This window comes from Protopterus annectens, chromosome 3.part0 (genome assembly GCF_019279795.1).
Source record: "Protopterus annectens isolate FY-2018-M chromosome 3.part0, PAN1.0, whole genome shotgun sequence".
NCBI classification, from domain to species: Eukaryota; Metazoa; Chordata; order Ceratodontiformes; family Protopteridae; genus Protopterus; species Protopterus annectens.
Window position 1 is genome coordinate 1,767,242,469 of NC_056731.1, and position 27,004 is coordinate 1,767,269,472.

Below are 27,004 nucleotides of genomic sequence, written 5' to 3' on the forward strand. Positions count from 1 at the left end.
CTGTCAGCTCCAGTGCTTTCGGTGCCTAGACCTTCGGCACAGTGGCCTTTGGCTCCATTAGTGATTTCAGCTCCGTCTTCTCCTGCAGCCTTCTATATATCAGCACCGAGGAGCTCCTCTGTTCAGACCATTGCCACTGTATCGGCACCGACCATTCAGTCGGCACAGACCTTGACTGCGTCGGCTCAGAGATCTTCCTCGGAACTGACGCCTTTATTGTTGACTCCAATTTTGTCAGTTCCAACTTTGACACCGACAACCACTTTGGCACCGATCCCTGTGCCGGTGCAGACAATGACCTCAGCACCGATGACTTCTCCGGTGCAGACAATAGTCCAGTCTCTCTCAGCACCGTTGTCCTCGGTGCGGTTAGATGAGATGGGCACAGAGTCTGCCTCTTCTGTGGACAGGCCTGATGTCCTTCAAGGATGCATCTGCAGTCCTTACAAATGGGTTGTCCTGTCGTCAGGCAGCCCTTCGGTCGGCCGGATTCCAAAGTCTGGGTCTGGCCTCGGCTGGTGTCGCACTTCACCCGACGTCATTGCTGCAGTTCTTCGGGTATAAAGGCATCAGCCGATGCCATTTTCCTCAGTCTTTCTTGCCACGTGGCGCCCAAAGCAGAAGCTGTTCGCAAGTGCCGGTCGGTCAGAACCAGAGATTACTACTACCGAATACTTCTACTACCGAAGACTTCTAAAGCTAAGTACCCCGTTGGGGACTCTTTCTTGCCTCAGCCGATGTCAGAAAAAGTGAATAACTGTTTAACTTGTGGGAAACAAATACCTCATAAAGATTTCCACTCTTACTGCTTACCTTGTTTAGGCCCAGACCACGACGTAGCAGCTTGTCTAGCCTGTGCTTCTTTTAACCGACGGACGCTTAGACGTCGGTCGGAATTTGCTGAGGAGTTTTTCGGCTCCGATTTTGCTTATATTATGCCATCGGATCCTCCGACTTCGCAAATATCTAAAAAGCGCAAGGAAAAGGACCGACACTCGTGGTCCGCGGTTTCAGCCGAAACCGCGGTTAAGCCAACCGCGAGTGTCTCGGTTTCGACTGAAACCGAGCAAGCGGTTCTTCCTTCAGCCGAAAACTTACCTTCTACCGAGGCCTCTTCCAACCTGGTGGAATCGGCTTCTGAAATCCCACCTGCTGTTGCAGTTTCTCAGGAATTATCTGACACTATTCCCTTGGATATTTCAACCCCTGCACGTGGAGCTGCTAGGCCACCTGCAGCCATGTCCATTAAGGCCTTTGCCAGGGCTAAAGCAGCTAAAGCTACTAAATCTGTGCCTGCTAAGACCCCCTCTCACAGGCCTAGCTCTAGTTCACAAATGCTTAGTCTAGCAGAGGATCTCATTTCTTTAATCCGGGGATCCCAACCTCACCCAGACAGGGCCTCTCACCCACCTCCAGAGAAGAGGCCTAGAGCAGAGCCCCCTGAGCCAGTTTCCACAGATGATTCAGATAATACAGACCCTCCAGAGGCTCCTTTCTCCCCTTATGAAGACTCTGATGCTGAAGAGTCCATCCCTTCTGCCTCTCCGCCTGAGGAATTTTCCTTTGGGGAAACCTTGCATGCTATGAGGGAACTATTTCAGTGACAGGGCCAGGATTTTTCAGACTCCAGAAAAAGGCTTAGAACCTTTTTGCATTTACCACAGCATAGGCCTTTAGCCATACCTCCAGTTCTTTCTGTTGTAGATGATGCATTTAATGATGCTTGTACGGCTCCTGATTCACTACCTCCGGCCCCTGCTAAGCCCGATAGGTACTACAGGGTCCCGGACACGCATTACCATTTGTATAAGGCTCCTTTTGCAGATCCCGAGACTATCTCCCAGGGACCTAAGGCTGTAGCAGCTACCTCTGCCAAAAACCCCCTCCCCTCAGAAAGGGAATCCAGGTCCTTAGAGAGATGGGGTAAAAAAGTTTACACTTCTGCTACTCTTTCAGCTAGGGCCTTGAACTGTCAATTTCACATGATCCAGTATCAAGAATTTATGCTAGACCAGTTAACCAAAAAGCTGTCCTCGGATGAACCTTTAGACAAAAAATCTGTTCAGGAAATGGTACATAGCATTCAGCAAGTCAGTAACCATTCTTTAAAATGCGGCTATGATGCACTGGAGGCTTCCTTTAGATCAGCCATGACTGGCACAGTTATCAGAAGGCATGCATGGTTAAAAGAGCAGGCCTTACCAGACCATGTCAAATCAAAACTATTAGATGCTCCCATGGACAAGATCAATTTGTTTGGCTCTCCTGCACAACAGGTGCTGAAGAAGATGGAAGAGAAGGCAAAATCTGTCCAAACAGTGAAAGATTTCTTACAGGTCCAACCTCCAAGGTTTAGCAGGAATTGGCCCTCAAAGAATTGGTCCTTTCCAGACTCCTCCAGAGCTCAGAGAGGCAGGAATAGGCGTTCAAGAGGCAGAAGCCAATCCAGCGGTGCCTACAGGGGACGCCAGTGGCAGGGTAACAACCAGCGAGGTACAGCCACAGACACAGCCACCACCACTACTACAGGACAATCACAGTGACTTGGCTCTGGCACCGCCTACCAGGGAACAACTAGAAGCACCCTTAGGCGGGAAGCTAGCTTTATTTTCAATAAACTGGCATTACATCACAAGAGACAAGTGGATTTTGCAGACAATAGACCAAGGTTACAGGTTTCACTTCCATACTCTACCCAGGGAGGAGAGGAATGCCAAACCTACCTCCAAATCAAAAGGCAGAAGCTCTAAAACAAATAACTCAATTATTAAGGATGAGAGCCGTGGAAAAGGTACCATCTATGGAGCAAGGAAAGGGATTTTACTCCAGACTCTTCCTGGTACCAAGAAAAGAAAGCAAATGGAGACCTATTCTCGACCTGTCCGCTTTAAACACATTTCTCATTGTTCCAAAATTCAAAATGCTGACCCTACAGCAGCTTCTTCCCATGCTGGGCAAGGAGTCTTGGCTGGTAACTCTAGATCTCAAGGAGGCATACCTGCACATCCCCATACGACCAAATTGCAGAAGATACCTCAGATTTCTTGCAGGATCAGAGCATTATCAATTCTCAGCATTGCCCTTTGGCTTATCTACTGCGCCCAGAGTGTTCACGAAATGCCTGGCATCAGTAATTGCTCATTGCAGGGTTCAGGGAATCCAAATCTACCCTTACCTGGACGACTGCCTGATACAAGCGGACAACAAAAACAAGCTAGCAGAAGACTTGAAAAGGGTCATTTACCTACTACAAGCCCTGGGATATACAGTCAATATAAAAAGTCAAGGCTGATACCATCCCAAAGGATAACCTTTTGGGTGCGGAGCTGGACACATCGAAACAAATGGCATTCCTAACAGTAGAAAACAGGAGCAACTCCTCTCTACTTCTTGGCATTAACAAAGCAGAACCATCTAACAGCAAGAAAAGTCCTGCAAGCCTTGGGCTTCATGGCATCTTGCATAATATTGGTTCCACATGCCAGACTGCATATGAGAAAGTTACAGTGGTACCTAAGGAATTTATGGTCTCAACACAAGCACAGCCTAGAAACCCAAATTCCAATAATTCCATGCCTGAAGCAAGAATTCCAATGGTGGGCTCAGGCCTGTCAGTCAAACAAAGGATTGCCCTTCCACAGCACTCAACCAAGCCAAACCATCACAACGGACGCCTCAGACCTCGGTTGGGGGGCCCACATGCTGGACAAGTGCATACAAGGTTTATGGACTCAAGACCAGCTGCACCTACACATAAACCTAAAGGAAATGCTGGCAGTAAAACTGGCAATTCAGACATTCAGACCATTTCTTCGACAAGGTCAATTGATGATAAGGACAGACAACACCACAGTTATGTGGTGCATCAACAAGCAGGGAGGCACACATTTGTACCCTCTATGCCGGATGGCACTGGACCTCTGGAATGTGGCCCTGAGCTACAACATTCAGTTACAAGCAATTTTTGTACCAGGAAAAGAAAACATTCTAGCAGACATATTAAGCAGGACTACCACGGATGCCCACGAATGGATGCTGCATCCGGACATCTTCAAAACCATTACAAGAAAATGGGGACTCCCAGAAATAGACTTATTTGCATCCCCACGCAATCACCAGCTAAAGAAATTCTGCACCAGGACGTACCACCCACTTGCTTGGAAGGTGGACTCCCTATCTTTCAGTTGGAAAAACCTGACAGCATATGCATTCCCACCACTTCCTTTGATGCACAAGGTGCTATTGAAGATCAAAGAGGACCGTCCAAGGATCATTCTGATAGCTCCAGACTGGCCAAGACAACATTGGTACCCATTACTGAGGAGCATGTCTCGGGAACAAATATGGCCCCTACCCCTAGTTCCCTTGCTGTTAACACAGAACAACTACAACACCCTGCATCCAAACCTGAAAACTCTGCAGCTGACTGCCTGGAACATTGCATAAGACAAATTAACCCAAATTTATCCCAAAGGGTTAAAGACATTATCTTGGAAGCTCGCAGACCCTCAACAAGGAAAAGTTATTCAGCAAAATGGAAAAGATATCTCATTTGGAGTACTGCAAAAGGAGAAAATGTGTCACTGGTAAACATAGCCAACATCCTGGAATACTTGGCAGAGCTCTTCCACAAAGGCCTGTCCTATTCTTCCATTAAGATTCATGCATCAGCTATTTCAGCAGAATACGACTTGGATCCTCCAGTCTTCTCATATCCTCTGCTCAGGCAGTTTCTGAGAGGAATTAAAAATGTAAAACCACCTAGGAAGCCACCATTGCCTGCATGGGACTTGAATTTTGTGCTAGAAAAATTGACACTTCCTCCTTTCGAACCAGCAGCAACAGCAGAATTACAATACTTATCATGGAAAACTGCTTTCCTGCTGGCAATCACTTCAGCAAGAAGGGTATCTGAGCTACAGGCATTAATGGCAGTACAGCCCTTTCTGATCTTCCATCAAGATAGTGTGTCCATGAGAACAAATCCTACTTTTATGCCTAAGGTGGTCTCCAGAGTATCTTTAAATCAGGCTATCCACCTACCTACATTCTTCCCCAACCCACAGAACAGGGGAGAAAGACTGTTGCATACCTTGGATGTACATAGACAATTACGCTACTACCTGGACAGGACCAAGGGCAATAGAAAACTGACCAGCTACTGGTAGCATATGCAACAGGAATGGAAGGAAAAGCAATTTCAAAACAGACAATCTCTAAGTGGATAGGAAATTGCATTAGATTTTGTTACTCCTACCATGGAAAGAAAACTCCAGAAAACATCAGGCCTCACTCTACAAGGGCTACAGCCACTACCACAGCTTTTCTACGAGGAGTGGCTACCAAAGACATTTTAGAGGCTGCTACTTGGAGCTCCGTGCATACATTTGCCAAGCATTATAATTTACCTTTATACTCTAGATCCCGAGCAGGTTTTGCCACTGCTGTTTTGCAAGGGATCTTAACTACACCATAATTTTATTTTTCCTCCTCCCCCAGTTTGGCTATGGTATTCTACCCATTTGTAAGGACTGCAGATGCATCCTTGAAGGACATAGTACAGTTTTGTACCTACCATAAATGTAGATGTCCGATAGGAATGCATCTGCAGTCAGGATTACCCACCCTCCTTCCCCTCTCTGGTACTCCTAGGGTATTTGCCCATCTTATAGCTAGCTGGGGTTCTCCTGCAGCCTTCTATATATCAGCACCGAGGAGCTCCTCTGTTCAGACCATTACCACTGTATCGGCACCGACCATTCAGTCGGCACAGACCTTGACCGCGTCGGCTCAGAGATCTTCCTCGGAACTGACGCCTTTATTGTTGACTCCAATTTTGTCAGTTCCAACTTTGACACCGACAACCACTTTGGCACCGATCCCTGTGCCGGTGCAGACAATGACCTCAGCACCGATGACTTCTCCGGTGCAGACAATAGTCCAGTCTCTCTCAGCACCGTTGTCCTCGGTGCGGTTAGATGAGATGGGCACAGAGTCTGCCTCTTCTGTGGACAGGCCTGTTTCTCCCTCAGTCTCCGTGAGGTCCACTAGAAGTCTTTCCGAACATGATGTATTGCGTCTTGTGGACCAGGTACTCTTGGCCAGAGGTATCCTACCCCTCAAGAAGCTCCTTCCTTGGGAGGTGATCACCCATCTCCAAAGACCCCTTCTTATTCTCCTCCTTCATTGCCTTTGAAGTCCATGGATGTAGCTCAGTCGTGCCCTTTATGGATCTCACTAAGGAACCGCAGTTGCCTTTGTGGCAGGAAAGTTTTGCTATGACCCAGGATGTCAGCTGTGACACGCATAGCTTGCTGCGCCACAGCCATCCAGGGACTCCGGGTCGGCAGGCTGAGCCACTTAGGGGAGGGGTGACCCCTGTTCTAGACATTCACTCCTCTTCAGGTGGACCAGCTTTCCAACTGATGGAGAAGGCCTTCGCTGCTGCTGGTGGTACTGGACTGTCTATATGTCCACCCTCCTCTGGTACACTGGTTTCACAAGTTGCACCTAGCGGACACCGGGTACAAGGGCCTCAGGACATATTCCCACAGGAATCCCCTTTTCCGCTGTCTTCTCCAGCTTCTCCCACTGAGGAGGTCCACCGGAAAAGTTTGTGTAAGAGGAAGCACATGGTCTCCACAGAGGAGTCCCTCACTGAAGACACAGATTTCGATGAGGGGGAAGGATCCCCTCCGTCACCCACTGAGGTATCCTTTGGTGATCTCCTCGAAATCTTGACTGGCAATCCTCTAATCCGATCTTGGAGGAATCTGTGTTCCTGCAGGCCTTTCACGCCCGGCCCCGTACCTCCTGGGTTTCTCCACCTACCGATGAACTTGTCCGGCTCATCGTGCAGTGTGCTTGGAAGGCTCCTAATACCATAAAAGCTATTCCCCCGGAGGCCATATAAGATCTTGTACCCTCCTGCTTCATATCCCCATTGTTCCAAAGGTCTTCCTGTGGATGCTTTGGTGGTGGCGGCCGCAACAAAAAAGGATCTGTCAGAAGAAGAAAGACAGACTGTCCATCCGCCTAACGGAGAGTCCCGGGCATTGGACAGGATAGGAAAGCGCACCTTTGCTTCAGCGACCTTTGCTATCAGGTCCCTGAGTTATATGGCACATTTTACCAGGCTTCAAAGGGTTCTGGTTTCTGAGCTCTCTGAAACCTTGGCTGGTGCCTTGTCTGATGAGGTCCGTGACAAAGTGGCCTCTCCGCTGGCCACCAATCTATATCTAACTCCTCTATGCAACTGATATCTCATGCATCAGAAGGAGCAGGTAGAGCAGTGGGTTCAGCTGCGGTCTTGAGACGACCCACCTGGATATGCTTGTGCAACTTCGTGGAACCCTTTAAGTCTTCTTTTCTTAATGCCCCCATTGAGGCCTCCTTGTTGTTTGGGCCCAAAGTTAAAATCACACTGGCCAGATGTGAACAGGACTGTAAGACCCTTTCTGCCGTAGGTGTCTGTTATTCTTCCCCTCATCGTGCTTTCTCCAAAAACCAAAAGAGTGGGAAGATATGGTTCAAGAAATCTCTGGGTCCTTTCCATGACACACAGGCCGAGTTCTCCCCCAGAGGCAGAGGGGGAAACTCACAGGGAAAACTCTCCTTTCGGAGCAGAAGTGGTCCGCATAACCAGGGTTCCAGGGATTCTTTCCCTGGTCAATTCTGTCAGCACTCCTGAAGAGCGGCCCAACTCCTTCCCTCTGGAGGTGGTTGGGAGACGTTTCTCCTTGTACCCTTCTGCCTGGCTAACCATCACCACCGATTCTTGGGTGCATAGGGTTATAACCAGAGGTTATCATATCCCCTTCAATCTTTGTCCTGTCCCTTCAAAAAATCTTCCCGACTTTCCACCCAGTCAAAGGGAAGAAGCAGCACTAGAGATAGAAAAGCTGCTAAGAAAGAGCCATCCAAATAGTCCCTCCAGACCAGATAGGATCCGGATTCTACACAAGACTATTTTTGGTGCCAAAGAAAACCGGGGATTGGAGACCAATTTTGGATCTCAGTGTATTGAACAAGTTTGTGAGAGTACAAAAATTCTGGATGGTCACAATACAGTCTGCTCTATAGATCTTCAAGATGCGTACTACCACATAAAGGTGGACAGGCCATCAAGAAGATTTCTGCGCTTCCATGCGGTGGGAGCCAGTCACTACCATTTCAGAGTACTGCCCTTCGGACTCTCTACAGCCCCCAGAATGTTCACAAAGTGCCTGGCAGTTGTCACAGCTCACCTGCGACTTCAAGGATTCCAGGTGTTTCCATACCTACACGACTGGCTCATTTCCGTCCCCACTAGACATCTACTGGAAAAAGCCCTGGCATACTCTCTCCTCGCTGCTCAAAGGCTAGGCATTACCATAAACTGGCGGAAATCCAGTCTCACCCCATGTCAGTCGACAGAATTCATAGGGGTTATCTTGGACACAAAAAAACTGCAGAGCTGCTATTCCAGAGCACAGAATTCTAAGGATAAAGCAACAACTAATTCCAATCCTTTCAAGGGGAAAATCCACGGCTCACTTGGTTCTACAGCTGTTGGGTTCCCTGGCAGCCTCTATCTCCATTGTTCCCCTGGCCAGGTTTCTCGTGAGGCTTCTACAGTGGCTACTGCTCACCCAATGGTATCCTTTTCAGTATCCTCTTTCAGCCATGATTCGAGTAACCCACAGGTGCAAACAGGATTTAAATTGGTGGGTGGCACACAATCTCTCACAAGCAACCCAAGGCCACAGTGACCACGGACGCCTCCCTGATTGGGTGGGGTGGGGGGGCTATGTCAGGGACAGACAGTCCAAGGCACTTGATCTGAACTGGAGGCTCATCTGCATATAAATGTTCTAGAGCTGAGGGCGGTGCTTCTGGCGTTGCAAGCATTCCATCACTTGCTGCCGTCTGGGACAATTGCGGTTCGATCAGACAAAATGGCAGTGGTCTGGTGCATCAGCAAGCAAGGTGGAACCAAATCTTACCCCCTTAGTTGAGAGGCCATGAGGATATGGCAATGGGTGATGGCTACCAACCGTTTTCTTCTAGCAACGCACATTCCCGGGAGTTCCATTGGAATAGCAGACTCAGCAGGTGCATTCTTCAACCTCAATCTTCCACCGCTGGGGCCGTCCTTGCTGCGACCTCTTTGCATCCCCAACCAACTACAAATGCAGCAACTACTTCGCCCTGATTCCCCCTCCGGGACAGTCACCCAGGGATGCTCTAGTCCACAATTGGCCCTCTGGTCTTCTTTACGCATTTCCACCCTTTCCCCTCATTCCACAGTTTCTGAAGAAAGCCCGTCAGTTGAAGAGCAAGGTGATTCTCATAGCACCATGTTGGCCTTGACAGATTTGGTTCCCCTTCCTTTGGCCTCACCTACTAGATCAGCCATGGATTCTCCATCCAACCCCGGAGTTGATCTCACACCCACAGAACCTGATTCATCCCAATTTGAACAGCCTGAAGCTCACGGCTTGGCTACTCCAATTCCCTTGAATGCCAGGCAGAATGATCTTTCTTTACCTGTATGTGATATTCTCATTGCTTCTCACAAGTCTTCCACTAGAATCTCTTATCTGAGCAAGTGGAAAAGATTTACCTGTTGGCTGAAAGATAAACAAGTAGACCCCTTTTCAGCACCAGTGTCGATAGTACTAGACTATCTGGCTGACCTGTTTCAATCGGGTCTATTGACTTCTACCATTAGAGTTCATTTGGCTGCAATTTCTAATTTTCATGAGGGTGTCCAAGATTCCTCTCTTATGTCCCATAAATTGTGCAAGACCTTCATAAAAGATGTGAATCATCTGAAGCCACCTTTTAGAGAACCTATTCAACCATGGGATTTATCATTAGCTCTACATGCTGTGACGATGTCACCATTCAAACCAGCCTCTTCTTGCAACCTCAAGTATTTGTCATGGAAAACCTTGTTTTGGTCGCCATTACTTCTGTCAGGCATATTTCTGAGCTTCAAGCTTTATGTATCATAAGTCCATACTTGATTTTTCATAGAGATAGATTGTGAGAACTAATCCGTCATTTCTGCCTAAAGTGATCTCTGAAATGTCCATTAATCAAGCCATTGAATTGCCAGTTTTCTTTCCCAGTCATTCAAACAGAGGAGAGTATTGCCTCCATACCCTAGATATCCACAGGCAAATCCATTTTCACTTCAGGACTAAATCCTTTCGTAAATCTGACCAGTTATTTTTGGCCTTTTCTGGACCTAGATTAGGATCTGCTGTTGCTAAGGTCACATTAGCTAGATGGTTGAAGGACTGTGTGACCTTCATTTATACACAACGTAATATCTCGTTGCCTACTACCATGAAAGCTCATTCAACAAGGTTGGTGGCAACTTCTGTTGCTTTCCATGCCAGAGCTTCTTTACATGACATCTGTGCAGCTGCAACTTGGGCTACGCCTCATACTTTCATAAATCATTACAAATTGGATTTGGCCTCCAGGAGAAGAGCATCTTGTGGTTCTATGTTGCTCAGGAATGTTCTTCCATGAAAGCCTCCCAGGAATAGAGGTAGCTGGGGACTCTGTCCCATGTGTAAGGAATGAACGAGGATTAACAATATCAGATAAAGAAGTTATGTCTTACCATAACATTCCATCTGTATTGTTGATCCTCGTTCAGTCATTATGACCCTCCCTCCTTCCCCCTCCAGTGGTTTCTAGTGGATCTCACCATCTGGTTCTCTTAGGTTATTTGACCAGAGGTAGCCTCTACCTTCTTTGATTTGCAAACTCAATCTGAGGTAACAGGGAGAGGGGGATTGTGGGTAAGAGTTTAGCTCGAGAGTTTGAAGCTGACGCGAGCTTGGAAAATGGCCGGCTCGGTTCCGAGCTTGGAACCGATACCCATGCGTAATGACTGAACGAGGATCAACAATACAGATGGAACGTTATGGTAAGACATAACTTCTTTTTCCTGTTCATTATTTCATAGGTAGCATCATGTTATTGTATTGCTACATAATATTTACTGCTACCATAGGAAAAATAAGCAATCTATCTTTAAGAGATTGCAATCACTTGTAGGTTGTGGTGGGGGTGTCAAGTGGGTGTGTTGCCTATGGTGCCAAATTCCTTTTCTACTGTTTCTTACAGAGCTCTCATTATTTTAAGTGCATAAAAATATGCAACATTGCAGAAGTCTGTCAGTTTAACATTTTTTTTGTATTTTGCCTTCTTCAGATTTATGCTTTCTCAGCATTTCTATATACATTTCCTTAGCGGTGTATTTGAAATTAACAATATGACAGCTACCATGTTATAGAAATCTAAATATGGTGTTTGCTTTGCTAATTATGTATCACATTAATTTGAGAGTGATTCTCTAATCTAATTGTGATATTTCCTCAAGGAAGGGGGTTAAACAAAAGTTTCTAATAGTTCTGATATCCAGTCACATTGCTCTGTTTGCTGTTTTGCCTTCTAATTTTAAATTCTTTGTCCTAGCTATTGATGAATATGAAGACCTTAAGCGTGAAAATTACAGAACCAAAGAAGAGGTAAGATGAGCATTTTAAATTGTTCTGAAATGTTGATATTGAAATTTTTTTTTTTAAAGTTAGTTTGTACTCCAGCTGTTTGTGTCTTGGTTTGATATTTTTAAAGTTTGCAAGTTGGTGTCTTTATTAAAGCAAATAAATAAAACAGCAAAAATCAGGTAACAGAGGGAAACACAGCTGGTAAGTTTTAAAACACATCCAAAGGCAGCAATTCCATCCAGTGCAAGTCTTTTATTGAAACAAACAGAGAAGGGGAGTAGTGTGGTAGTTATGTGTAGTTACAAGTTATAAGTTTTGTGAGGGAGCTATGAAAGATATGCTAAGAGATGAGAAGTTTTATCTTGCCATAGAACGGGACATGGTCGATCTGCACATACGAAGGATCTCTATGATGATAGATGATTTACTTAAAAAGTCACATCATTACTGAAGAATTGTATGATTATTTAATGGTTAGTAACCCCCTCATACCTTTGATGCAGGGCCTCCCCAAGATACACAAGGATGCTCAGAAGCCTCCTATGAGGCCCATTGTGTCAGGTAGAGGGTGGTCTGTGGACCCTTTTTCAATCTATGTTGAAAAATATCTACGACCAGTAGTTGACTCCAATAAATATGTGTTAAGGGACACTAAACAGTTTCTTCTTGATCTTTATGAACATATGCAGGGAGTACCCATGGATTTGAACTACCTTATGGTGACCATGGATGTTCAATCCTTGTTCATGGTTATCCCCAATGGGGAAGGTGTTCAAAGGGTGTATGAGTACCTTAGGGGGGCATTCTGGATAGAGTGGTAATGTTATACATCTCATAGTTTCGTTTTTGGAGGTAGTGTTGGAGAATAATATCTTCAGTTTTGATTCCCAGTATTATTTGCAGAGGGATGGCGTAGCTATGGGCACTTCTAGTGCTAATAGCTATGCCAACCTTTACATGGTCTCCTGGGAGGAGGATTGTTTGTTTGAATTGGTTGAGTTTTGTATGAGGATTTCCTTCTATAGACTATTTGTGGATGACCGCTTTTTTAAATGGACAGGGACCATTGGTGAACTGGCTTTATTTTTTGATCAAGTGAATGGTCTGTCCAGTGTTTTGAAGTTCACGTATGAGTTTTCAGATACTTGGATCTCTTACTTGGATGTGTATGTAGAGAGAATAGCAAATGGAATGCTAAACACTGGAGTGTATAGGAAATCATGCTATTGGAATGCTTTATTGCACAGATATAGCATGCACCCGGGGTATGTGTTTAAAATTGTGATTAGAGGTCAAGCTATGAGGACTTCTCATTATAACCCCTCACAGGAAGGCTTTGAAACTGAACTAGAGAAACTATGTGAGAGATTTAAGTCTAGGGCTTATAAGGTTGAGGAGATTGAGATTGGAATAGCTGGGATCTCCACTTTAAGAAGGGATATGGCTACCCCCTATCTCTCAGATCCTAAGGAAATAGCTTAAGTCCACAGTCCACGCACTATCTAAACATGTATTGGAGAAAGGCGACACACATATTTTCACCTTCAGAGTCATTGAGATGTTATCCACAGGTCCTAGAGGTGGTGACACTAGGAACCGTACTGAAACACGTGAGGCTAAATGGATAATTCGGTTTAGGGCAGACTTTCATCCAGGTCTCAATGATAAGGTACCCCTGAAACCATTTCTGAAGTCTAGAAGGCTTAGATAGGACCAATTGTTCACCAGTTGGTGAAGACCATTATATATTGTGTATAATAGGCACATGAAATTTGTGTCCTTATAAAATTAGAGTATTTATTAGTCTGAGCATACATTCTCATTCGTATTTATATGTTTGTATATTAAAATATGTATACATTTTTTTATATATTATTTATATATTTTCTTATATGTATTTCTTTTTATATATATATATATATATATATATATATATTTTTTTTTTAAATATATTTTTACACTTTTTATGTTTATTTTTATATGATGATGTAATTAATGTTTTTAGAACAAGATGTTTGATAAGACTATGATCTTGTCACTTTAAGAAAATGTTTGAATTCAGGTTTTTGGTGCCTTTTTTGCTATATAAGGAGTTATCAGTGATGCTTTATGGTCTGATGAAGCCATGTTGGGTGAAAGCGCTTACAGGATTTATCTGTTTGTTTCAATAAAAGATTTGCACTGGATGGAATTGCTACCTTTGGATGTGTTTTAAAACTAACCAGCTGTGTTTCGCTCTGTTAAATAAATTACTTCATTCCATTTCTGAAAGTTTGCATATGCTGTAAGTTACACATTTTAAGTAACAGATTATATAAACTTACAAATGATAGAAATGGGATGTTTTACAAAATATGCTTATCAAATGTGTTTGAAAAATAAAATTAATCTCTTTATATAGTGACACAATATTGTAAGTGCACTTGGAATGATGTTGTCGCCTCACAGTAAGACGCTGTCCAGTTCGATTCTCAGCTAGAGCGTCTTATGCGTGGAGACATGCATGAATGGGCATACCTTCGTTGAAGGTTGTGCGTCAGGGCTGGTAACTCGGCACGTAAAAATCAACTACCAATCATTAGCAGACCGGAGTTCCGCTGTGGCGACTCCTAACCGGGAAAAGCCGAAAGAAACAACAACAACAACTTGGAATGATGATGATAGCTTTGCTACCACAGTTCATTTTGATGGCTGATGTATGTCTAGAGGAAGTCTTATCTGTTTTATAATCCTTGTGTGTGTGTGGTTGGGAGGCAATGTATGACTTGCTGAAAGAGTACTTCCTTGTGGATTTTAACTTGGAACTAGATTCTGATGTAACAGAGGAACAGAAAGCATATTTCAAATGTATTGAATCGCACACTGTTTATATCATGGCCTTGTTGAACTGGCCTTCATTAACATACTCCTAACTCACATTTGGTAGTTTACTTATGCCTGCAAAGCTGTAGAGTGTCCTTGTGGCATGTAGCCCATTTCATAATAATTCAGAGCAAGTAAGTGACCTGCTTAACTTCATGCAAATGTATCTCTCTAAGAGATGAAGGTCTTATAAGCAGTTAGAAAATTTGTAGTCTAAAGTATACTGTGCATTTGTTAAATTTTACTCTGCTTTGTTCATTTACTATCGCTCCATATTTATATCTTTCTGCTAGACGCCCATAACTGTCACTAGTGTACAGAACTTTCTACAGTTACAATCTATCATGCGTGGTTTAAAAAAATGTGCTAGTGGGCTAGAAGAATGTGGTATGAATCCATATCATAGTATTAAACTGTACTGTTCGCATTCTGGAATGTGTATGTTTTAGTCAGTTTCATTTTTAGTTTTCTTTTCTTCATATCGTAAGCTGAAAAAGTGAAGATTGTAGTATGTTTGAATTTTTTTTTTTTGTTTCACTGTTTACTCAGTGGGCACACCTACAACGTGATTTCAAGGTAGGTATTTGGCCAATAATTAGTTGCATACACCTGCAAAGCATTCTGGGTAATCAAAGCAAAGTTGTTTAGAAGAGCAGCAGCTTTTCTTGCATTGTAGTTTCACTACTGCAAGTATGACATGTTAATTTTCAATGTACACTGTTCCCATGGCAAGAATTAGTAGATAACTTGTCTTTTTAGTAAGTAAGAAACCCATGTTGTAGCATTTACATGCCAATGTAGAAGCCTATACGTGTGTCTTTGTGAATAGTCTTTCATGATGCACTGGAGTTTTCAGCTCCAAGAAAATTTTCCAGGTGCTATTCTTATCAAAAGAATACAGTGCAAAGCGAACACATTTTTGTATCAAAAACTGTATAACATCAGATTTTTGTTACATTTGCTTCACTAAATGACAAAAACCCTTTAACTTTTTTTTTCTCAAAAATCTTTTTATTAAGTTATGGAGTATAACAAGACATCAACCAACAAACATTGTATATATAGTCAATTATGAGTTGATTTAAGTTATACAACATTGTAAAAGCACATTTCAACTCATGAAAGTGAAAAAAAAAAATCAAAAACAAACTTTATATACAATATATACAAATGGTAACCAGGATGCAAATGATAGAATGAGACCACAATCATATGAGAAAATAAAGTAGAAGAATAAATAAATCCCACACTGTACAAAAGATAAAAGTTTATAATCTAATATTCATAATTAATAATAGAAAGGACCTTTTCTAAAACTTTATTATTTAAAGCCATTTTTAGGACTTTTCAACATTTTTTTTGTGCTGAAATGTACAAGTATGCCATTGTTCTAAAGGCATTCCAATTCAATTTAGTAAGTCAAGCCAATTTCTGGAAATGTAAAGTTTTATAAGAGAACAGATAAATATGAGTACATGTGTATCTGGTTTAGACAGATGTATCTTAGGTATGTGTAGAATTGCAGTCTCCCAGGAAAGAGTTGACTTGTGATACCCCATTTTCTGTAACCTTACTTTCAAGGAGGTCCAAAGTTTGAGAGAATTGGCAATACCAAAAAATATGTAAGAGGTCAGCATTAGGAGAGAAGCAACAAGGGCAGGAAGGAGAATTATTTGCATCAAATTTATTAAGTTTGGAGGGAGTATGATAAGCATTATTATTTATCATCAACTGAGTATAGAACAATTTCTTGAAAGGGGAGTGTTCCAACGTATTTCTAATGGCCAAGAGTTTTTGTTTCTCATTTAATTGAGGATTATGTTTGTCCCAGAAGTTAGAAAAGAGACATAATGAGTCTTGAATTAATTTGTTTATCAAATTATAAGATTTTGATAACCTTTTCTCAGGTAATAATAATGTTCTAATTACCGTATCAATATTATTAAAATCTTGCTCCCTTGGGATTATATAAGCACAATTAGCCATAATTACATCTCTTAACTGACGCAAAATTATAGTATATGTACAATTGACTTTCAGTGTAGTTCGAAGATTTGCCAAAGACAAATCTTTGTGTTTCAAAAGATCCCAAACATTCATATTCTTTATAAGGGGATATTTAGTTAAATTAAATGGTGCATTATCTAACTTTAAGTTAGGGTTCAGATGAAGTGGTTGTATTAGATGAAAAATATTATCAAATTTAATAAGTTTTAATAAGTCCTGAAATGCGTTGATCTTATGTTTTAGAAAGTTTGAGATTTTAAGTGATTTCAAAATATCTAAGGAGATAAATGGAATGGCAACAGGGTTTATGTTTTTGGATAAAATATACTGATGCCATAACATCATCCAAATTGGACATTGATTATAATGAATGATATTCAGTTTAGAAATGGACAGTAGTTTGCTAGCCAAAATAATTAAATAATAGAGATACAAATTTGGTAAACCTAAACCACCCCTATCTTTAGAAGTTGATAATTTAGAGTAAGAAATCCTAACTGTTTTAGGGAACCACAAAAATTTAGCTAGTTCTTTGTTAACTTTATCGAAAAAAGATTTGGGAATGATTTGATCAGAAAAGTTGAATTGATAAAGAAGTTGGGAAGAATATTCATTTTAATAATTGCAGCTTTGGAAAGAAGTGATAAATTGAGAAGTTCCCATCTACGCATGTCTAACATTATTGATGTCCATATTTTAAGTAAATTATTTTGAAATGAAGACAGATTATTATGATCTGTATGTATACCCAGATATTTAACCCCAAAAGTAATATGGAAATATGAGACTGGAAATAAATATGGTTTATGTGCCAGATGGTTTACAGGGAATATACGAGTCTTTTGGGAATTAATGTGATAGTCCGACGCTAGAGAAAATTTCTCAATGGAATTAATTATTTTTTTAATATCTGTAATAGGAGTTTGAAAATATATAACTAAATCATCAGCAAAAGCAGAGAAAAGTAAATTATTGTTTAAAAATCCTAGGAATCCTATGAAATGTGTTTTGTACTAAGTATAAAAGTAATGGTTCTAAGTATAGATTAAAAAGAAAGGGAGATAAGGGGCATCCCTGTCTCGTGCCACTAGTAATCTTTATAGAATGTGATGTGGATCCGTTAATATACAATTTGGTAAAGGATTCTTTGTAAAGGGTTTTGATAAAATTAATATATGTGATGGGAAAATTAAAGCAGGACATTGTTTGAAAGAGGAAATCCCAACTCACTCTATCATATGCCTTCGATGCATCAAGAATTAATGCATATATTGGGTTGTTGTCATTTTTTGTAAGATGAATAATGGATTCCAAAGAGAGAGTGTTATCCCATACATGTCTGTGAGACATAAAACCTGCTTGTTGTGGGGAAATTATTGATGATAGAACCTTCTTCAATCTGTTGGCAAGAATAGAGGATAAAATCTTGATATCTAAATTAATTAATGAGATGGGTCTATAGTTATGAGGGTCTGTTTTATCTTTGTTGTTTTAAAATTAGAATAGTTTTGAGGTGTTCCAATGAAGATCCGAAATGTCATTTATTTTTATGTAGTTATAAACTTTAAGAAGGAAGGGTGCAATTACTGACTTAAATAATTTAAAGAATTCAGAAGTAAAACCATCAGGACCTGGGGACTTACCAAGTTTGAGTCTATCAATTGATTCAGATATTTCAAGAAGACTTAATGGGGCCGAAAGAATACTTTGCTGATTTTCATTCAAAGTAGGAAATGTTATAGAACTAAGAAAACTGTTTATATGACAATTTACTAATAAATTAGAAGATTTGGAATAAAGATCAGTATATAGTAATGTGAAGAGTTGCATAATTTCCTTGTCCATGTTGTATAATTTATTTTTGAATTGTATGGGCGATATTTTGGGCCTGTCAAAATTATTTTTAATTATTCTAGCTAGGGTTTTCGAAGGTACTTGAGCCCATTCAGAGTAGGTAACTAATGATCTTTGTTCCTGTATTGAAAGATTATTTTGATGCAATAAAATCAGTTCTTTTTGAGAATTTATAATTTGTTTATAGACAGTAGGATCAGAATTTAATCTATATTGATTCTCAAGAGACTGAATTCTTAGTTTTAACAATCTTTCTTTATTATTGAATTGTTTTTTAAGGCATGAGGCCTTACCAATAAACATACCCCTTAACCTTGCCTTACACGCCACCCATTGAATATCATAGGGAATAACTGTTGAGTCTAAGTTGTTTTCCATCTCTTGAATTATTTCTATACACAGTTTACTAACTTCTTTATTAGAGAGCAAGTTGTTATTCAAAGTCCAACAGTTCCGTTTGAATGCATAAGCAAATTTAAACTCGAGATTCAATTTTAATAAAATTCTACAATGATCCGAAAGAAATCTGGGCTCAATAATAAAATCCAAAACTGATTGTGTAAGAGAATTAGATAAGAGAAAGAAATCTAACCTTGACCAAGAATGATAACACTTTGAATAATAAGTGTATATATCTTTTTTCTTTGAGTATTTAATGTATTGTAAAGGGTCTATAAGGTTATAATCCATTATTAAATCTTCAAGAGCAGAAGATGCTTGGTAATTATATGAAGAAGAAAAACTAGTTAGATCAATGTCAGGGTTAATTACAGCATTCCAGTCTCCGCCCACTATAACATAATGATCTTTGTAATAAGAGAGGATATTATATATTTGTAAAATAAACAAATGCTGATGGTTACAAGGACCGTATAAATTTAGAACCAAAAGTGGTTTATCATGATTGTATATATTAGAAGTAAAGTAGCACCATCTACCCTCCTTGTCATATTTTTCTTCAATAATAATCCCCTGAAATTTTTGTTCAATTATAATAGCCACCCCCCTGGAATTAGAGTTATCCCCCGAGGCTATTATTTTTTGGATCCATTTTTTATTTTTATCTTTGTACCAATCATCTCTAGGTATATGTGTTTCTTGTAAAAAAAACATATATGAGCTTGAGATTTATAGATTAAATGAAACAATAAAGATTTCTTGTCTTTATTTTGGATCCCTCTTACATTCCAGGAATCTATTGTTAACAGATTAACCATACATCAATCTAAGGTCCATTAATATTGATGGAATAAACTAAATAAATTTATAAATAAAGAGAAGATGAAAAAAAGGAACAATCATAACTTAATTTTGTTAAAATGATTATTCTGAGTACAGATAAGTTTCAGTATAGGATTCATTGTAGTCTCATTTTCTTCCTTCTTCCCTAACCCAGTGCCTATCCACCTTAACCTAACGAAAGAAGGAAGACAAAAAAGTCTATACAAAAGAAGTAAGTACATGGTCACCCTTAACATCAAAATAAAAAAAAGAAAATTATGTAAAGTCCTAAAAAGGACTATAAACAAGTTATCAAAACTAAACATATTTACATATCTATCAAAACACAAAATGCCTGGCATACACATTCCCCATTCATCCGTATATTCACAAGCTCCTATACAGGTAAATATGATTGTAATCAATGTAAATAAACCATGCTAAAACAGCATTATGATATGAATTTGTAAGGAGATATAGTGGAACATAAATATAGTTAAAACAATAATATGGCTAAACGCTGATAATCATAAATGTATATGTAAAAAGGTTAAATGTATGTCATAAACCTTAAAAATATATGTAGTTTAATGAAATAGAGTATTGTCAGTTAAATATAAAATTGTAATATATTTATGTTAATAATATATCTAAACAGTTAACACTAATTAATCTTCTTCACTTAGATTAAATTAATTAGTAAGGCTCTAGTAAATGTGGTGTCTAGACTAGTTTGATTAGTATTCTTACTATTTAAAGTCCTACTATAAAAATGACATCACATGACATCTAAAATCCATTCAAAAATTAATAAAATATATAGCATGTTATTATAAAAATAAATGAGAGCCTCTTTATGTATCATGTTGTTCTTATATTCTATTATATATAAATTTATCATTCAGGTGTTTGAATCATACACATTAGAATTTATAACAAAGGCATCATATAGCCCTTAGCAACTATGTCTAAAAAATATAAATTCAAATACTACAAGTGACATATAAATTCCTAAACTTGAATAAAAGACTTATCATTTGTTTATAATGAAGGATCAACAACAAATAACGGACCCCTAGTTAGTTAATCACTATCCCAGGTTCAGTGTGAAACAGATAATAATAAAATAAAACACATTTAAAATTATGCGCCTAGAGCGCTAACTAGAATATATGAAACAATATAAACATGAATGCTTGACTCAATGCACGACATACTGAGGTAATGGAATATGTAAAGAGAAGTTAAATCAGAGTCAGGCAGATAAATAGCCTGCTTCACAGGCACAGAGGCAGCAAAGCCTCCGTACGTCCGTGGAAGGCTTCCTGACCTTGTAACAAGCTTCTTGCAGTGGATAAATCAGAATAGCCATCCTGAGCGAGAGAAAATAACTTACTTGCAAAACCGTGATGGATTAATCGGTTGCAGTCAATCGAGAGTCTTAGCGGTTGTCATCAGGTACAACAGTACGAAACCAGGAAGTCATTGTATTTAGTGATCAGAAACGATTTAAAATTATGTGCCTAGAGCACTAACTAGAATATATAAAACAGTATAAACATAAATGCTTGACTCAATGCACAACATACTGAGGTAATGGAACATGTAAAGGGAAGTTAATTCACAGTCAGGCTGATAAATAGCCTGCATCACAGGCACAGAGCAGCAGAACCTCCGTGTCCATGGGAAGCATCCTGACCTCGTAACAAGCTTCTTGCAGTGGATAAATCAGAATAGCCATCCTGAGCAAGAGAAAATAACTTGCTTGCAAAACTTCGTGATGGATTAATCAGTTGGAGTCAACGGCGCAGAGTCTTAGCAGTTTACATCAGGTACAACAGTACGAAACCAGGAAGACATTGTATTTAGTGATCGGAATATTCAGGGATTCAAATTACAGTTACCAATCACCTTAGAAGCAAGCAGTTAAGTTGCAGACAACGTAGCGGCACTCAGGATGAATTCAACAGGACGAACATGTCACAGTTTCCTTGGGAATCATAACGTCATCATGCAGGCAAAACAGGAGGGAAAATAATTTGAGACTATGAACAGAAAACAAAACAACAGAACTCTTACCAGGTTGGTGGCGCTACTTTAGCACGAGTGTCTAGAAGATTTTCCCTCCATTCTGTTTGGGTGATGTTTCATACAGAAAACCATATATCCACATAAACAAACTATAATGGAGTTTCTCAAAAATTATGGCACCTTCATATATTGGAATAAAGATGTTTAAGATATCTGATGTTCTTCATCTCACATTGCTGCAGTCCTTACTTATGGGTAGTCCGCTGTCCTCGGTCGGCCCGAATACCAAAGTATTAGGCTGACGGCGGTCATGGCGCAGCCCTGACATCAGAGCGTCAGGGTATAAAAGCGCATGGCCGCCATATCCTCAGTCTTTTTGCCGCATGGTCCGATGCAGAAGCAGCGTTGCAAGTGCCGTTCGGCTTTCTGAAATTTTTCGCTGGAGTTTCAGACATACCAAGTTGGGCTAAGTACCCGTTGGGGAGCATTTTGTTTTTCTTGCCTCAGTTATTTACTGGATGTCAGAAAAAGTGAATAATTGTATTTCTTGTGGGAAGCAGATACCGCATAGGGATTACCACTCGCTTTGTATCCCTTTGCTTGGGACGAGCACGGCGTAGTTGGGTGTCTGTTTTGTGCTAGGTTTAATAAGCACTATTAAGAGAAGGCTAGATTGCGCTAGGTTAGTCTTTGGCAAAGCGGTGTAACTATAATATGCCGTCGGATCCTCAGGCGCCAGCTTCCACGAAGCCGTAAAGACAAATCTGTTAAGCCTAGACAGGATGATTCGTCCATTTCGACGCCGGGCCCTTTAGAGACTGCAGTGGAACAGGTGGATCCGGCTGAAGTTTCTGTTGAGTCTCAGGGGGAAACCTTGATTTTACAGGATGTGGCCTCACAGGAGTCAGGTCAGGCTGAAGGGGCCTCTCAGGTTACTATTCTCCCTTCTTTGCCTAAGGGGGTTAGGCCTTCTGCTACTGTTTCTAGGGCTCCTTCTAAGGGCAGGTCTGTGTTGCCGCCTTCTGGAGTTAGTTCTGGTTCTTCCGGGTCTGTACCTAAGAAGCATATGCTTAAAATGGCAGAAGATTTGATTACTTTAATTAGGGGTTCCATGCCCCCTCCTGATAAGAGGCCCAGGGTAGAGCCAGAGTTGGAAATTTTGGAGCAGGCCTCAGATGATTCTGAGTCTTCTGCTGAAGATATTCAAGATTTTCCTCTTTATTCGATTCGATGCAGAGGATTCTACTCCTTCTGCTTCCCTCCAGAGGATTTTTCTTTTCAGAAACCTTACACTCTATGAGGGAACATTTTAAGTGGGAAGGACAGGACTACTCAGATTCCAGAAAGAGGCTTAGAGAGTTCTTGTTTTACCACAGCACAGACCCTTGGCTATTCCTCCTGTTTTGGATGTTGTTCAGGATGTTTTTTCGAGGCCTCATTTAATCCAGATTCTATGCCTCCTGCACCAGTTAAACCGGACAGGTATTATAGGGTACCTGAGGCTCATAAATACCTGTATAAGAGTCCTAGGGCGGACCCAGAAACTATTAGTCAGGGGCCTAAGGGTGTTAGGGCTTCTGTTGTAAAGAATCGGTTCCTCTAGATAAGGAAGCTAGAGCTTTGGACAGATGGGGTAAGAAGGTGTACACCTCTTCTACTTTAGCAATGAGGGCTTTAAATTGCCAGTTTCATATGTTGAAATATCAGAATTTCCTCCTTTCTCAGCTAAAATCTAAAGTGGATGCTTTGGCAGAGGGCATAGAGTGTAAAGAATTGCAAGATTTGGTGCATGTTTCTGAACAGGTGGGGAAACATTCTTTGCAGTGTGGCTTTGATGCTTTGCAGGCTTCTTCTAGAGTGGCTGCCACTGGTTCAGTTCTTCGTAGGCATGCCTGGCTTAAGGATCAGAATTTATCTGAGCATGTTAAGTCTAGAATTCTGGATGCCCCTTTACAGTCCGAAGTTTTGTTTGGTCCTCCTGTGGAGTCTGTTTTGAAGAAAATGGAGGACAAGGCTAAGTCTATGCAGACTGTTAAGGATTTTTTACAGGTTCAACCTCCTAAGTTTAGTAGAAATTGGCCGGCTAAGGGGTGGACGTACCCTTCTTCTGATTCCCAGTCTAGGGGTAGATCTAGGCGTGGTAGGGGCAGAGCTCAGAGTACCTTTAGGCCTAGAACATGGAGTTCGCCTGCTCAATCTGCTGGTGAGGGTAGGGGCCAGTCCTTTCGTAAACAGGCCCAATGACCTGCATTTTCAGCTGCCAGATTCTTCTTGCCTGGCAGCTCCTTTGGGAGGAAAGCTAGCTCTCTTCAAGCAAAATTGTTTTTTAATCACCCAAGACAAATGGGTGTTGGACATTATAAACAAAGGTTACAAGTTTTATTTCCATACCTTACCTCCTTTCAAAGGTATGCCAGACATTCCTCCTCGGCAAAGGATGGAGGCTCACAAACAGATTTCATTATTTCTTCACATGGGAGCCATACAGCCAGTACCTCCTTCAGAAGTGGGTCTAGGGTTTTATTCCCGCCTGTTTCTGGTACCAAAGAAAGGGAACACGTGGAGACCGATTTTGGATTTATCTCTCCTCAACACTTATTTGGACATTCCAAAGTTCAAAATGTTGACTTTACAACAGCTTTTGCCTCTGCTGGGAAAAGATCACTGGATGGTAACTCTGGATCTCAAAGAGGCTTATCTTCATGTTCCTATCAGGCCCAGTTGCAGGAAGTACCTGCGTTTTCGAGCTGGAAATTTACATTATCAGTTCTCTGCATTGCCCTTTGGCTTATCTACTGCGCCCAGAGTGTTCACAAAGGTTCTGGCTCCAGTGATAGCCTTTTCAGGATGGAAGGAATACAAATTTATCCTTATTTGGACGATTGCCTGATTATTGCACAAGACAAGGACGAGCTTCTTCAGCATCTACTGTATGTGATGGTAGTGTTAAGATGCCTAGGGTATTCTGTGAACGAAACAAAGTCCAGTCTAGTACCCTCTCAGGACATGTGCTTTCTGGGTGTGAGACTGAATACAGCTTCCCAGATGGCCTTTTTGACCCTGGACAAACAGAAAAGTCTTTCACTTTATTTCCATCAAATGTCTCTACAGTCCAGGCTGACTGCAAGGACAGTCCTTCAAGCCTTGGGGTTCATGGCATCTTGTATTCTGGTGCTTCCCAATGCCAAATTGCATATGAGGAAGCCTTCAATGGTATCTCAAAATCTATGGACACAACACTGCCAGGATCTAGACACTGTCATTCAGATAATACCTTGCATTCAGAAGGAATTTTTGTGGTGGGCTCAGGAATGTCACCTAAACAAGGGACTCTCTGTGACCCGACCAGAGGCGAGTCAGATTCTAACGACGGATGCTTCGGACAAGGCTTGGGGAGCACACCTCAATGGAAAATGGGTGCAAGACACGTGGCCTGCCAGACTTCAACATTTGCATATCAACTTGAAGGAGATGTTAGCAGTACAATTTGCATTGATGGCTTTCAAGGATTTACTTCACCCAGGGCAGGTGTTGATTCTAACGGACAACACTACTGTCATGTGGTACATCAACAAGCAAGGGGGAACTCATTCTTACCCTCTCTGCAGACAAGCGATGATTTTGTGGGAGACAGCTCTCAGTTACAACCTCAATCTTCAGGCAAGGTTTCTGCCAGGAGCACAGAACTCCTTAGCAGATGTATTGAGCAGACAAATAGTGGATCCTCACGAGTGGAAATTGGATCCTCAGGTATTTCAAAAGTTGACAGTGTCATGGGGAACTCCAGACATAGATCTGTTCGCTTCTCCACTAAATTACCAGTTGCCAAAGTTTTGCACAAAAAGGTTTCATCCCACAGCTTGGAAGGTGGACGCTCTGTCATTCAGTTAGAACAATCTTCATGTATATGCCTTTCCACCTCTACCTCTTCTACCCAAGGTTCTCTTGAAGGCCAGACAAGACAAGCCATCCATGATCCTGATAGCACCGGATTGGCCTCGACAACACTGGTACCCACTACTGAGGAGTTTGGTCCGAGAGCCTCCATGGCCTCTGCCTTTGATTCCACACCTTTTGTCTCAGGAGGGCAATCACTTTCTCAATGTCAGAATTCAGTCTCTGCATCTGACAGCCTGGCATATTCTGTTTTAGATTCTGGAGGTTCTCAGCTTCCACAACAAGTTTTGAATGTTATTTTGGAGGCCAGGAGGCCTAGTACAAGGAAAGTTTATGCTGATAAATGGAGGAGATTTTTACTTGGAGCAAAGGGAAGGACTTTGATGTTTCCAAGCCTAATTTGAGTGCTTCCTTACAATATCTTACTGAGTTATTAGACAAAGGTTTGTCCTTCTCCATAAAGGTTCATGCTGCAGCCATTTCGCTAATTATGACTGTGACCCTCCTTTATTCTCTCATCCTTTGTTTAAGCAGTTTCTCAGAGGGGCAAAGAACATAAGACCCTCCACGTGCTCCTACTCCTGCTTGGGATCTCAATTTTGTGTTGGAAAAGCTTACTCTACAACCTTTTGAGCCTGCAGCTACTGCCGAGTTAAAGTATTTGTCATGGAAAACTGCTTTTTTCTTGCCCATTACTTCTGCAAGAAGGGGTTCTGAATTACAGGCCCTTATGGCAGTGGAGCCTTTCTTGATTTTTCATAAGGATAGGTATCTTTGCGTACTAATCCTTCCTTTATGCTTAAAGTGGTTTCTAGTGTGGCCTTAAACCAAACTATTCATTTGCCTACTTTTTATGCAAATCCTCAAAATAAAGGGAGAAGATTTTGCATACTTTGGATATTCACAGGCAGTTGCGTTATTATTTGAGCAGAACCAAGGAGTTCAGACAGTCTCAGCAGTTGTTTGTTTCTTTTGCTTTGGGTTCACAGGGTAGACCTGTTTCAAAACAAACTATTTCTAAATGGATTGGGTTTTGTATTTCTTTTTGTTATTCCCATCATGGTAAGGAGATTCCAACTGGAATCAGACCTCATTCCACTAGAGCTACTGCAACTTCTACTGCCTTTCTGAGGGGGGTAGCTACAAAGGATATTTTGGAAGCAGCCACTTGGAGTTCAGTACATACTTTTTCTAAACATTACCAACTTCCTCTTTATTCTAAGTCTAGGGCTGGATTTGCCACTGCAATACTGCAGGGCATTTTAGCAGCCCCTAATGCTTTATGATTTTTCCAACCTCCCTTTCCCGTTGCTTTGGGATTCTACCCATAAGTAAGGACTGCAGAAATGTGAGATGAATAACATAGTACAGTTTTGTACCTACCATAAATGTAGATGTTCAAGATCCACATTGCTGCAGTCCAATTTTCCCTCCTTCCCTCTGTAACTTAGCATGGTTATATGGTTTGGGTGATGGCTGTAGTTGGGCATATCTTTTGGGGAGGTACTCTGTTTTTTGGCTGTGGCCTTTCTTTTAGGGCCTTCTGACATCTGGGGCAAGAAAAGACTGAGGATATGATGTCGGTCATGCGCTTTTATACCCTGACGCTCTGATGTCAGGGC

At 41.2% G+C, this 27,004-nt stretch overlaps 1 protein-coding gene across 1 annotated transcript in view; it reads left to right on the top strand.

Moving 5' to 3' along the window:
- The window catches only part of LOC122797181 (shootin-1-like), a 1,945,876-nt gene that overhangs the window by 328,862 nt on the left and 1,590,010 nt on the right, over nt 1-27,004 (top strand). The window contains exon 2 of the mRNA XM_044066002.1: nt 11,479-11,531. Within this exon, the coding sequence (XP_043921937.1) occupies nt 11,479-11,531 (53 nt within the window). The remainder of the gene's footprint in view (nt 1-11,478; nt 11,532-27,004) is intronic.